This window comes from Acanthochromis polyacanthus, chromosome 13 (genome assembly GCF_021347895.1).
Source record: "Acanthochromis polyacanthus isolate Apoly-LR-REF ecotype Palm Island chromosome 13, KAUST_Apoly_ChrSc, whole genome shotgun sequence".
Classification (NCBI taxonomy): domain Eukaryota; kingdom Metazoa; phylum Chordata; class Actinopteri; family Pomacentridae; genus Acanthochromis; species Acanthochromis polyacanthus.
The window spans coordinates 28,853,643-28,869,193 of record NC_067125.1 but is presented as its reverse complement, the minus strand read 5'-3'; the positions used below and the strand labels follow the sequence as shown (position 1 = coordinate 28,869,193).

General features: G+C 37.9%; 1 protein-coding gene across 4 annotated transcripts in view; it reads right to left on the bottom strand.

Annotated features, from left to right (window-relative positions):
* The window catches only part of cadm2b (cell adhesion molecule 2b), a 149,914-nt gene that overhangs the window by 32,491 nt on the left and 101,872 nt on the right, over positions 1 to 15,551 (bottom strand). For all 4 annotated transcript variants that reach the window (XM_022189210.2, XM_022189209.2, XM_022189211.2 and 1 more), the window contains one exon: positions 239 to 388. In XM_022189210.2, the coding sequence (XP_022044902.1) occupies positions 239 to 388 (150 nt within the window). The remainder of the gene's footprint in view (positions 1 to 238; positions 389 to 15,551) is intronic.

Sequence of the window (15,551 nt, the reverse complement as noted above, 5' to 3'; positions counted from 1 at the left end):
ACATTCATTAAAAGTCTGTTTCAACATGAAGGGCAAGGCATTTATTTCCCTCTCATAAAGTCTTTTTCCTGTATTCAGTCAAATTGTACGCTTGCAGGCAGGCAGGGATGATTTTGAACATTCCAAATTTGAAAAATTAATGATCAAGATTCCTGTTGTAAAATAATCTGCCTCAGACATCTTTCTCATATCTCATCATTTTATCATTACAGCCATTATCCCTGGGAATATTACTTACCTTTCTTGTCCCCAAAGAACAGAGTCTGTTGTGCAGGGTTTGACCACTGGAGGGAAGTGTTATCATTGTAATCCACACGACAGGTCATGTTGGCTGTGCCCCCCTCCACCACCGTCACATTCTGAGTTATGGGGAACTGACCCTGGCTACCTGCGGGATTAGAAGACAGAGTTTAAGGTCATGGCTGTGGCAGGACTAGATAGATGTTTCAGACTGGCTGTTACTGCCTTTTACACTCATCACATTAATGTACCATTCAGACACCTTACAGAGTTAATGTTCTGTCATCCTATTGTCCAGTTTCATTAATGTCTTCATCACATCACAGTAAACCAAAGATCTTTTAATGGGATCCTGGCCGACACAGTCTCCAACCTTGGACAGCTGTTGGAGGTAGAAGACTGTTTTTTTATGGTGGTAACAATGGTAGGTTTTACTTTCCTAGAGTGCCTTCCTTGCTGCCTTATTGCAGGGCCCTAATTGGTAGCATGGCCTAATTAGAGGTAGTCATGTTCTGCTGTAGAGTGTAGAGCTGCAGCTGGGTGGTAAATTGACACATAATCCTAGACACTGTGGGCCTTCGATCCGAGCGACTGCCGTGCCCTGAAACAGCCGCTTGTCACAGTGTGCAGAAGACATCCAAATGAGGCCTAATCACCCAGCCTTGCTGGATTTTACCTTCTTATTCCACATTTGTACTTGTCATCTCAGCAAAGTCCCCTAATTACATTGCTGAAGCATTTCTATCCTGCCTGTGTTTTATTGAACTCTGGCAAGCCTCAGAAACAGATGTCTAAAACCAATACTCCTTTGAAGGGAATTGAGATAAGACAAAGTGTAGGGTTAATATGAGGCTGACAAGACCGGCCCTTTTAAGGATGACAGTAAACAACAACTGTGTTAAAGCTCTTGAGAGCATGTTGAAGTTGAATGTGCTACAGTTGCCTGGAAGCCTTTCACTGTCCACAAGGTAATCACTGTACATGCTTTCTCTTGATTTTACAGGTCTGCTTTGGTTTCCATTTGTACAATAATGTGTCTGAATTTGAAGGTGACATTGTCTCTGCCTCTCCCAGGTACAGTTCACCACAGAGACATTTCAACTAAGGGAGCAGCTGTCTGCCTCATTAGTTCAGCTCACACAGGGGAGCAGAGGAGGCTGGGACAGCCAAAGGTCTGTGGACCTTCCTTGACCTCAATTGTCCTGATGGAGACCATTGTCAGCTAAAGGTGAAGGTGAGGCTGACTATAAATAGTAATGGGGAAATTGTTCCAACAGTACACATGACGTACATGCTCATTACTTCTCTGATCATCGTTCGGTGACATCTTTTAAATCACTCAAAATGGATTAAAAAGTTATTTTGTTTACCAATGCTAGCACACTGTTGTTGTTGTTGTTAGTAGTAGTAGTATGTCAATTATCATTATTATTAGTATTATGATTTTCACAGACACTCACAATATCACATCAGTAAACACATGACCATTCCATCATATCATTATCAATATAATTCATCTGCAGTTGATGTCAGCTCAGCAGTTCCATAAAACCAGTTGCATGTCATTATATTGGAAGAGAAAATGATGGATGCAGGTGCATTGTGTGTGGGCCACCCTGTGGAGGTGATATTGTCAGTTCAAAAGTCTAACTTTTTTTCATATCATCCACCCCGTCATCTCTCCAGTATCTTTGCTGTCTGTCTCCAGTGTATGCTGTTCACTGTCGACAAAAAAACCTATGAAAATAGATGAATTCCATACAGTAATGAATATAACTCTCAATCCCTCAGATTTTACTCTGGTTGGAGGATGTAGAATTGCCTCAGCAATGAAAAATATTACCTAAGTTTTTTTTTTTTTTTTAAATTATGCCTTTGTGGCCAATAAAGGGTTATCACATAATCAGAAGCACAGCAGTGTCAAGAATAGTGTTTTAAAAAGAAGTATCAGTGCAGGTTTGGGTGCACTGCAGCTAACTGGTCTTCACCTAATACATTCATGAAATTCCACTGTCTTGGCATTCTGTAGCAGTCTAGAGTGTGAAAATGCTGTCCCTTCTGAGGAAACATAATCCCTAGCGCTAGCTACAGAGTGTATTTCTTTTTTCTTTTTTCAGATGGTGATTGGAGGGTGGCTGGCTTTACTTCTACAGTACAGTGCCAAACAATATTCTGGAAAGTCACTGAATCACAACCTGCTTCAAGGATGCTAGACTGTGCTGTGCGACCCTGTATGGTAACCTTTAGAGAAGCATATGTTCCGTGCATGACTAGGAGGGATGTTCTACAATATAATCTCTTTAACTGGTACACTTCATGGTACATTTTTTTCGACAAAAATATGTGAAAAGACTTATTACAACCTGGTGAAAGTTATAATACAGGGTAGAAGAAGGTTATGCCATTTTAACAACAGAGTTGACAATCAGATAATATCTTGGAAATAAAGAATAGAATGATGGTATATTGGGGTCCAACTTCTGTACTGAGGTAATATCAGGCATGAACTAACCGTGATGTCACCTGTTGGTTTCAACGCCAAGAAAATGAAGCCCGGATTTTGCTACTTCCTGGTCGCCATTTTGGATTTTTTGGAGCCAGTGACGTAAAAAGCGTCATCAAAAAGGCTGGACCGGAGAGCAACTCGGGGCAGGACCAGTCTATGGGACTGTCAATCAAGTATAGCCACACCCCCTGGCTCCGCCAACTTTAACGATTTATTTAAAATTCAGTATTGATTTATTTTAAGATCGGCCACCTGATCTCCCATTTTGACCATGAAAACTAACGGGGAAAAAAATCCTGAGCTGTAGAAAATCAGTCTATCAAATTTTATTTTTTCCAAAAATGAATTGGGGCCTATGGAGCAAAAGCTTTTTGGAGCCAACCCTAGTGGACGGCGTGATATTGCAAGTTTTTGACACTTCCAGGTGGGCTTCAATTTTGGAGCCAGATGCTACGTCCACTTTATATACAGTCTATGGGTAATATGGATCAAAAGATGAGGCATTAATCACATGGAACTCACACAGACAATTTCACTGATTTTGTCTGATTAGATCTCTTCTAAAAATGTTGCATTTACAGACTACTGATCAATATCTGTCTCACCATCCACATTTGTAGGTCTGTTTGAGTAATTTTTAACACAGACAGGTTCACAAGTTCACAGTCAAACGAACGCCGATTGTCACATACCTCCGCCGTTCCTTGGCGGAGTTATACCACTGTTAGAGTAATAAGCAATACTTGTGCTTTTCCCTCTATTATACATTAAATTTAAGTCTAAAAAATGCCCTCTAGTTGCACCAGTTAAAGAGTAGTTAAAGAGTTGTTAAATGAGTGAAATGACACTAAAAATAGGTAAAACAAAGCAAAACATGACATTTATTTGGTCCTTTAAGGTTATGAACCTTTGGGGCTCTCATAATCTCACCAGCTCCACCTAGCTTCAGCCTGAGAGAAGATAACGAAGTTAGTTTGATGGGACTAGGTGAGTCTGAAAGGTCTTTAACAACTAGCTCATCCATTATCGAATAGGCTAATGCAAACATAGCCAGACATGCCCACACTGAAAATCAAAATGAAACACAGGCTACTTGGATGTGCAACTGTATATAGTAAATATATTTGACTGGATTACATAAAGAAGCTGAAAAGATGGTTTGAGATCTTTAAGACAATTCAGATGATGCTTTTTGGATAAATAAGCAAGCACAGTGGGCTCATGAACTGCTTTTGTTTGTTTGCCTGTCTGACCATTTAGAGGAAGCGAGGAACAAGATGCAATATTATAGGACACAATGATGCAATTACTATACTAAAAGCTATCAAAAACTGCAACTTTAAAGCATTCAGCTATTCAGATAATCAGCTTCATAAAGTGAAAAGTGAAAATAACCCAGACAGTATTCTTTTCTGCACCATACACAGCGCCTCCAAGTGTCATTACTGTGCAAGAACTTAATGTAAATGTTAGGATGATTGAAGTGCTATTTTTCATTGCTTTAAATAGTTTTTTTTCATGAGTAAATATTTGACTTAATTTCTAAAACATAATCAAATGATGAAGATGTAAATGTTTTTGGTATACAAGGATATGTTTTTCAAAAGCTGGAAGAATAAAAAAGGCAAGGGTTTTGATGTGGCCTTTAAATGTAAATTAGCGCAAAATATGTCAAAAGGTGTGAAAGATATTATGGAATTTGTTACAGTCAAAGCGCACAGAGCACCAGGATGATGTATTATGTATGACAGAATATATTGAAGGATCAGCTGGTTCAAATGACTTATTGAAGTCACATGACAAAAAAGGACTACAGACTAACACAATATAAAGTATAACCCATTCTACAACTTAAGGGTTTCTCCTGCATTACAAAATGTGAATGTGAAATGGGGAAGCATGCTCTTACATTGCAAATTATGAGCCTTGAAAACCCCTGAACTTTGATAATTTGCATTGTATATTAATGTGACAGATGTCACACTAATTGGAGGGCACTTATTAAAGACTTAAGTTCTCATTTGCCAATTTTTGTAACATTTCACTGACACTTAAAGGGCATTTCAGCTATTCTAACAAGTAAAACTATTAGGCTAAAGACACATGGCACTATTGGGGCATTTTAGGTGAGTTTTCAGTAAAACAAACTTGAAATAATGTTTAGGTTAAGGTTCTGTATGCAACAATCACTTGTGTCTAAAACCAAAACCAAACTGAAATTAAATGGATGCACATACCAATTAAGATATAGAAATCCCTTGTTTTGAAAATATTTGTGTTTTAGGGGCTCTGGCTGAACTGAATTTCCACTTGTACGATATACTTTCAGTCTGTTTAGAAATACAGAGCCACCAGTTTCAAAGGGAGGGACTCACATGCACGCATGGCGGAATAACACCAAAATTTTGAGAGAGAAGCGTGGATTACAGCACAAACGCACACTATGTTTAGTAAACATATCATAGCTTAAATTAAAAGTTAAGAGGTCTACACAATGAAAGGAAACTGGCATATCTTTACTTTAAGAAATTATTCTCATATAAGACTATATGTTTATTCTTATCAAGCCTCCCTTTAAAAGTGCGATTTCCTGATCAAAACTGATGAAAACTGCCAAAGTGATACTTTTGTACATAAGTGGATAACCATTAGTTTTCCAATAATCCACCAGTGTGTTTTCATCATTTAAATAGATTTTCTTTGTTCAAATGAAGTAGCTTGGATGAAACATATTTTGTGTGTCAAATTTGGTCATTATTTATCCTGGAAAGCTCATTATTTATCATGTGAAATATAAACATCCTCGAGACAAGGCTAATAATCTCTTAAGTCAACATGCTTTGGATATTCTGCACTTTTCACTTATTGTTTCACACATCAAGTACTGCTTAGAAATATAGAGACAATGTATTAAAAACCTTTATGGATACAGTTTTCATATTGTCATAATAATTATCACCAAATTGCCTTATAAAGAAAAACAAAAGCATAAACTCCCATCACTTAACTTTTTTTGAATAGACATAACTGTGTAGTGTAAATTATATTTTTCTTTTATTTCTGACCTTGTTTTAATTAATTTAAACAGCGGTATGACCCTTTTACAAACAACCTTTAATATAAATTACTATAATCTGTCAACATGCAATGAGCTTCACAAATGATAGAAAGGCAGAAACATTTAAAACAAAGAGGACAAATGACCAATAAGAGACACATGAAAGCTGACATTTAAAAACAAATTAACTAAAAGCCACAAAGAGTTGGGGGTTTGAACATTCCTGACTTAAAATGGATCAGTTTTCACTTCTCTCACTTATCCACAAATCAACGCATTTCCAACATCAGCCTGCTTATGTGCCCAACTCTTAAAGCTATAATTGGTCCCCTGGCGGGGCTTTCTCATTTACAATGTTTTTTTATGACAATCACATGGATCTGAGAGCTGCTTTTTAGTGCTAAAGCAAAGAGGCCACTCCAGTAAAAGCTGAAACTGGCAATATCACCCTGAGCCGGGAGATTATGGTCCACATTCAGGTGGGCCACCAGCACACTGATCATCAGTCACAATGTCAGCACACACAAGATTAGTCAAGTTGTTTGCTGTGCTTCACACAGTCAGAATGCTGCTGACACATCTCTCCACTGCAGCATTAACTTTCATACAGAATTAAGTGACACTGCCTCATGAATCAAATATTTACCTGCACAGCTAAAATTAGGTAGAAATGTAAATGGGGAGAGCGGATAGCATCTTCACTGTAAACACAAATATTTGATGATTAGATTTTTAAAGGGGAACCACGGAAACAGATGTCTGCTAAAACACAGACTAGATGTAGATGCTCTTCGGCTCTGTGGGGGATGGGCTCTGTACAGCAGGTGTAGAGTCTAAATATGAATACAGATGTTCAGAATGGCTGGCTGTTGAGTGTACATTAGCAATAAACTATTTCATTTCATCTCAGCCGGCCTCTTTTCATGCTGCTATCAGAATGCAGCTCAGACCGTAGCCTGATGGAATCTGAGTCTGACAATATTAGAAGCCAAGAATATGATACTTAGGTTATTGATTTTGCGAGTCTTGTGGTCTGGGTGGGTATCCAGAGAATGTGAATATGAGGAGGATAGAACTCTTTGTGACTGTACTTAAAGGGAGGATTAAGAGGGGTTAGCTGATGAATGTAAATTGAGTGCTTTATCACTTTTTGCTGATGTGGGAATCTTTCGGCACTATTTTGATGTTATACTCATGAACAACATGGCATGCTGGGAAACCATATCTGAAAACCAAATCGTTAGAGAACCGCGTTGCATACATAATTTCCCTGATTCGTCTAATGACCACTGATCCAGGGCATAAGGTGAAAAAGACGAGGAACGTCTCTGTCTAGGAGAACAGAGAGTTAGTGGAGGAAGAATGAGCCATACCACCCCAAAAGCCTTTCTCAGTTTCAGCTGACTGCACCAAATAATGGAAAGCAGTGCCTTGATGAATGGCTGGAGAGCAGTCAAGCACACCACTGCAGAATAAACTATAAACTGCGGGCTGGATAAAAAGAAAACAAATAACTCAAAAAATAGTTCCAGAAATGCCTTCATTCATTAAGGAATAATAACAATTATTAATTTTCATATACAATGAGCCAGGCAGTTATCAAACCACACGTTCACCTCTGGTGCTTGATTTTACAAGAGCTTCTTTGCAAATAGAGGTGTTGGAGGTGCTGAGCTCCCCTCTGCATACTGATGAGGCGTAGTAACTTCATGCTGTGGCTGCCAGTGATAAAATGCAATGTAAAAACATGTCTCCACAAATCACATATGTATTCGTACTCAAACCTGAATGTCTGATTATTTTAGGCTGTAATGTGTCTGTACTTTTAAGTCTTCATTAATTTAATCAGTGACTATAATGCTGATAATATTTTATTAAACAGCTGTATAACAGAAATGCACAATATACTCTCGAGAACATAGTAATTAATGACTAATTGCTGTGACTTGACAAAATTGTAATTAATAGGCTAACTCTAAACTGTGTGGCCTATTTGCCAGCATGTTGGGAGAGAAGGAAGTTCAATATCCACAGTGTATAAATATGCCATTTAATTAAAACTTGAGACCTCTTGTGGTGTGCATTTCTTGGTGGAGGGAACAAGAAATAACAGAGTTTGCCGGCTCCCATGCGAGACAAATACAGACAGCCCTCTGTTCCAACTCAGTGTGAAGTTGTGTAGAAGCATGGCTTACATTGTGCTCATAACATCCTGCTGGATTCTCAATGTGACTGCTCTTACTTGTGTCAAAAAAATGTATCATCCTTAACTCAGCCACTTCCGTCACAAGAATCAATAGACACTTTATCACATGTCCACTTGTGCACCAGAATTATACTTTCCAATGTATTCACTGAAGTCACATAGGTGATGGCAACAACTAAAACTCCAGCACTCAGGACTTGATTCAAACTTCCTTACCAATCTTGCTTTTATCTTAACAATTATGGAAGAAAATCTATTAATGGCAACTCTTGGATATGCTAAATAAAGACATCCTGCTAAGAGGAGTTCTTCTCCATAAAAATACATACAGACGGGTGACAAATTAAAAGAAAAAAACAACATCAACTGCAATGCAATTTAGCATTGATTTCCAAATCTCTCGAACTCTTCTGGAAGGTTGAACACCATTCTTCCTAAAGATAGAAAGCCATTTAGCATTTTGATTGATTTGTTTGATTGTTGATTGTCTAACACATCAGTCCAGAATCTCCCACAGGTGTTTAAATAGATTGAGATCTGGTGACAGAAAAGGCAATCATCAAAGTCTACACACGGGGTATTAACTCTAGGACCAGTTTCATTCTTATTACATTATATTGTAACCACACAGATCTCTTCTTCTCGTATTATGTTGGGAATGTATATTAGTAAAATCAAGTTTTAGACTGTTGGTGTCTCCAATTTTCTGGCAACACTGTCTCTTAGAAAAAGAAAAGAAAAAAAACACTCTTAGAATCCACTGTTAATACATCTGAACAGTTTTTCCAATTACATTTAGACACAATGTATTCACTACTTGGATTCTGCTCGGATTCAACCTTTGCTTTGCACAAACGAAGCATTGCATTTATGAACTCTCTGCAGGAGATCATTATGGCAGTATGGCAGCTGTGCAGTGGTCAAATCTTGCAACAGACACCAAGGCTTACATCCCGAGTCTTATTTGTGACCAGGTTTAGGTAACAAATGCAAGCAAAAGACCAATCACAATCATCATAGTCTCACACAGTTAAATAATTCTGTAGTCACTGCAAGTAAATTATGAAAATCTGATCTCTAAGAAACACATTACTTATATAAACAATATCAATGTGTTTTTGACATTTTTTCACAAGGTTTCTTCTTCATGTTGATCAAAAACATAAACCAGATGCAATTATATTTTGTTCCAAACATATTTACGGATGCAATTTAGTTGTATGGAAAGGTAATTTATAAAAGACTATGTTAATTTAAAAAAATATTCAGCATTCAAAATTGGACAATGATGTGCATAACCTTCAGAGCAAATCTAAATGTTGGATGGAAACCTGACAAAATTATACTTTACTCATATGCTTTCAAATCTCATCGCCCTTCTTTATCTGTTCTAGCAAACAACATCCACAATAAAAGAACCAGCAAGTCTTTGGTCAGCACACAGTGAGGGAGCCATATTATAGCCATTTATTTTTTAAACTGATGACAAGAGTCTATTGCTAACTTCTATGGCGAGGCCTTGCCCTCAGCTACTTTCTCTGACCTTTTGGCCCGTTATGAGTCTGAGTGCAGCTTTAGCGCCAAAGGCAGGGCTCTTGGCAGTTGCTAAGTCCAGGCTCAAGATGAAAGATGACTGGATCTCACTGTCAGGACACCTAGGCTGTGAAATGTCCTGACATACAAGCTCAGACTGCTAAATCAGTGTTATCCTCTAAAATCACTTAGAAAAGCTCCTCTGAACAAAAAGACCTCTTCAGATTCAGGTTTTGCTTGTTTGGCTGGTACCTCACATAGCAGAAGCAGCGGTCACTGTATCAGTACTTCTCATTACCATTTGCAATGTTATCACCAGTACAATTAGCATACCTCAAAGTGTAAAAGCTGACAAAAAGCAACAGCATGAGATAGAGTAGGCCCACTATATTGCCAATCTGACTAGAGTAGATGTCATGTGGAAAAACACTCCAATGATGTATTATCGGCTTGTCTTTGGTGATTTTTTTCTTTGTATTTTCATCATTGTATTAAAAAAAAAGAGAGAAATTTAAAGCCACTTTCTAATTGTCTTCCAAATTAGGCTCAGTCATCCACTTATTACTACCAAACCAGCACAAATCAGAATGCTTTATACACCGGGTCACAACAGTGTATTCTAAAGTCATAATGAAATCGAGGGGAATCCGTTTCAACCAAAATAGCTGCTGTGATACCATCTTTTGTAGTGTGGCATTTCAGGAGCTGTAGCTGTGGAAGCGTGCTGGGTTTAATCAGAGAACATGGGTGTACGGGTACAAGGGGGTGAAACTGCAGTCCCCCAAATCTTTTTTTTGTGTGTTTGAAGACAATCCAACTTTGCACAGTGAAAATTTTACCTTGAGGTTTAAACTGTAAAACAAAACAGCTGCATGAACTAAAAATTGGCATCCCCCCATCACAAAACATGATGATTGGTTAAAAACTCACTTCATAGCAGCTGTGTAAATGCAATGACAGCACACTCCTAAGTATATTACTATGCTTATGGTTTAGCATGGTTAAAAACAAACTTTGTTTTCTTACCGACACAGCTCACATTCCTTCTAAATGTAGCAGTGCAGCTCTAAAGCTACGTTCATGTGTAAATACAATATGTTCTTGTAAACATGAAATTATTCCTTTAAATATAAGTAGGGTGCACCATTTCAACATTAATGCATGTAAATGCATGTAAATGTGTGTTACTGAACTATGTGTGTAAATATCTACTGTGTAATTTTTCTTATTGTAGTTTTGTTCCCACATTCCTGTATTTATTGCCCGTTTAATTGTCTGAAAATGGGGAAAAAGCCCAGCACTTTTAAGGATTCCGCTGGCATCATACATTATAAATCCCTGATCAGACGCCTCCCTGGACTAAAAGTTTTGCACAGTACTGTATTTCACTTAATATGAACCTGCTTGGTCAGGCGTAGGTGTACTTTGGTCTACATCACTCTTTTGTTCCTTTGAATTTCACAATTACTCACTGACATGGATTTTTCTTTTTCAAATGAACAAAACTAGATCCCCTGAAACACACACTTTGATTCAGCTTCATTAATAGGACACCGTCTGACGTGTGTGTGGTACCACAGAGCCAGACTAGATTCAAGAGTGATAGTCTCTGCTCAGAAAGATATAATCAGGCCTGAGAGTGTCTGTCTCGGGCTGTCCGGATAATGGCTGCCTGTCACATGATTCTCCACAGTAGTAGTGAGATTATTGCTTAGTATAGCATTTATGTGGTCTTCCTGCCAAAACTAAGAACACCCCTACCACAGAGCGAATGAAGTGGATTAGATTAATGCTGACCGTTCTGTGGAGGGCTATTGAAAGTGAATGCATACACAACCCTCCATTCTGAAACACTTTAACCTGTTAGTTCAAAATCTACTAAAGTAAGCAATTTCTACTCTGCTAATCCTGCAAAATGGAAAACAATGTTAATTCAGCTTCCAATAAATGACAGCTCTGCCTCTAAGCTGTTCTGCTGGTTGGAAAGTGGTTAGATAGGAAAACTGTTAATTACTCAGCACATTCATATCACATACTACAAGTTACTAAAGAGCAATAACAGTGTGTAACACTCACTTTCAAGCAAATCACTGAGAAATATATTTTATCATGTAATATATTTTGACCTGCAGCAAGTCGGTGCTTGAGCATGGACCAGGTTTGTTTTGTTTGTTTTATTTCTTTCTGCCCTACCATTGACTAATCAGCCATCCATCCCTCCATCTGATTGTTTTGGTCCAAATTCAAATATCTCACTAAGTATTTCATGCATTATAAACATTTTTTAACGGACACAAGTTGTCGCCAAATGACGAGGCCTACAGACTTTTAGGCCTTCAGGTTTTTGGTCTTTTTCTCCATCACCACTGTGAGCATGTCAGATTTGGTTTAAATTCATTTTCCACTGCCTCTCTGCACACATCAATGGAATAAATATATTTTATATAAACTTTCAGATTGTTGGTAGACCAACTAGATCACATTCTGACAATGAAAACAGTCATTTTGCGAGTTTTGTGAAGATAAAAAAAATGGTTCACTATTTTACAGCCTTTTCCATTGACTGTATATGCAAAAATGCTTTATGGACCAGTGTGCACCATGTGAGGAACATGGAGGCTGTAGTACTGTAGTTGAGCCAGTGCATCAAAATGACACACAGCCCTGCATAGTTGGTCGGTGCATATACAGTAGATAGTATACACATGGAACCAGCAAAGCGATTCTTTTTTCTTCTTCTTTGTGTGAATTTCCACTAAATCTAAATCATATGTCTCAAAACAAACGCACAAAAAATCTATTTAATCTTCAAGTGATTGAGTATGGTCATAGCAATATATTTCTATGTTCCACTGTGATATTTTGAATTGGAAAAATGTTTTCCACTACAACTTTCACAATCTATATTTCCTCCAAATAGTTATACTTTTTTTCTCCTTGTTTTTTTGTACAGGAATTGGCCCATTCATGTGTGCAAGGACAGTGGAAAGTTGTGTGGGGCATTTATGACTCCAGAGAGACATGTACAGTTTTTTTTAACATTATATGCATTGATTTTCTTGTAATTTTCCACTCCTAATAACCACGCGTCAATGTTTTGCAGCAAATTGTGGCTAACAGACTCACAGTAGCAAGATTTACTGCTGCAGAAGCCTTGAGGCAGAAGCTCAAAGGGAGGATGAAAACAGCTCAATTGATGGAGATGAGTTGGCATCGTACAAAGAAGATCATATGTCTGAGATGTCAGACCATTCTGATACACAACCCATCCATGAGGTGCCTGCCATTGTAACAGTGAAGCCTTGTCTGTCTGTGCAACCTGCAACAAGGCAGTTTGCCCAGAACACAGCAACAAAAAAAATCACAACCAAGCAGGAACCTCACTGCTATAACTTTCCTGTCACTTGCTGGTGATTATTCCATAATTAAACATTTCACATTGACAGTTATTTCAGTAATCTAAATACTTAGTGTTTCTGCACAAAACATTTCAAACAGCTGACACAACTACAAACAAGATGTTTGCTGCGCTTTTTGTTTTTAACAGACGTATGTAAGGAAAAAAGAAAACATGCTAAGATGACTACATTGTAATTTGTTGTTTATGAAAGTATTATGGAATCACCAGCATATCTGTATTTTGTTGTATCTAATGATACCAGCATACCGTAATACAGAATTCACTCAAATAGACCTTAAATTTTTTTAAAAAGAATATTCTTTTCCCATTGTTGTTGAAACAAAGAAAACTAATTTTGTGAGAAGCAACAAGCAAGGACTGTCTAAATGAAGCCAATTTTGTTAAATTTCTTAAAGGTACTATTCAATGCTCTATAATCATTTACATTAAAACTTTATAGAACATCTGCCATAGCTAAAACAAACAGTATAGATATGGCAAAGACAAATACAGAAATGAAACAAAAGTATTGCTGTATAATATATAATGGGGGGAAAAATATCTCTTGGTCATTTTGGTTGCTAAAATAGTTGTCATTTAACAGTTTAACAAGATGACGCATCCCTGACAGAGAAAGGCATGCTTTGGAGGAAAATGTGATACTGACATATCAGTTAATCTAATCTACAGAGATTGGTCTCGTCTGTGCCATATTTGTCATTGTTTGTTTCCATACATGCACAAGTGCACTGACGTAACTTCATGCTGAATTTTGGAAAATCAGACCATGGAGCTGCTCTAACTGTGAGACAGCTCACCAAAATATATGACATACCGAAATATGTAAGCAACTGTCCACAATCCAACTAATAAGACAATTCCCCCTCTTCAAGCTGCATGTGAAGCAACAACAAATCTGCCAGAAACTGGGCCCAATATGGGACAAAGCCTTACAGTGTCTAAAAAGAGTATCAGGGGATGTGACCGCTAAAGCTCCAGCAGATTCCATGTACAACACATGAGGTCTTTCATGAGGAGAGTGCCATGCTACAGTTAAGATAATGCACAAAAGGCACATATTCCATCTGTTAAACTGCAGATTCAGTCTAAAACATTAAAAGCCAGGAACAGTATAGCAATCTATTGCCTTGAGTGTGAAACCCAATTTATATCTATCTATGCACACAGGGTTAGTTAAAATAGACATTCAGTACAAACTGCATGATGAATCCGACCACATCAGTCATTTGAATAATATTGAAATACATGTAATATCCTTGCTGGCACATTCATTAACTACCTTCAACTGTAAGTGTTGATAAAAGGAATGCTTTGAAAGTGAATGGTTATGAGAGGAGATAACAGCGGCTGCTTTTATCAGCTGGCTGGTGAAGTAGCCCCGTCATATCTGATTGTTTTCACCTAGACTGACCTTTCATGAACAGAGAAAACATGGGCAAAACCACATTTCACATAATTTATTTCTGACTGAAAGGTCACATCTGCCACCAAAAACAATCATTTACACTGACAGTATAATTTAAGCCCGACTGGTCCCACATCAACAGAAATGCATCCCCTGTTTATGGTAAACCTGCTGATCTGAGTCGCCCAGTAAGCGATGTAATTCTAAAGGCTATCAGGCTGGTTGATGGGGGAGATTTAAGCAACTATTTAAGGGCAGCAGCTAATGAACACTAAATCTAGATCTGTTCCATTAACTGGGGCTAATCCGTAAATTCCCTGTCCAAGGTGATGTATGCTTGAGGACTGAACACCTACAGGTTCGAACATATAGACAGCTTTGGATGTCACACTTTAAAATCAACATTGAACATTTAAAATCTTTCTCTTTCCAGTATGAAATTTATTTAGTCATAGAAAATCCATATATAATTATGCTAAAAGCGAAGGCTGTGATTACTTGGGCTCAGGTTAGTAATGTACCTCATGTCACTCTCCTTCAGAATCCTGTTTTTAAATGCATAAAGGATGGAGAACAGGTCTGACTGCAGTTTCTATTTCAATTGCTGTTTAAATTCCAGGTGTGATTTAAAAGAAAAAAAAATCAAACATTAATTTCACTTGCATTAAATGTGTTTATGTAGAATCTTATCCAGACACATTAGGCGGTATGCATGCTATATCTGCACTGGGATTGTAATGATTTTCTGCAGTGTTCCCATCAGCTATCAACAAGAACATAGCCAGACACATTGCACAAGTTGAGATAACCCACCAGCACAAAACAACTGTGTATCAGCTCTGTATTGTATTCATAGTCGGTAGTGTGATCTTAAATGATGCAGTCAGTTGATTGAGCTGATGAAGTCTGTTAGAAAGGAAATAACCAAGACAGAGTGAGCTGCCTGTCAGCTTTACCCTCCATCAAAAAGAACATTTGGTGCCTGTTACTGAATAGCACCTGAGCAAAAGTGAACCTTTCTCGACACAGAAGTGGTACTGAGCGTTGTCCTCCCCTGTGATTTACCACAGTGGGGGAGGTAGGGGGGAAGGTAGGGGGTGGACAATCCACAGGACTGGCAATAAATATCCCTGCTGGGGGAAACTCTTAGCAGTGTTTTTTTCTGCTGTGCAGGAAAAAAAA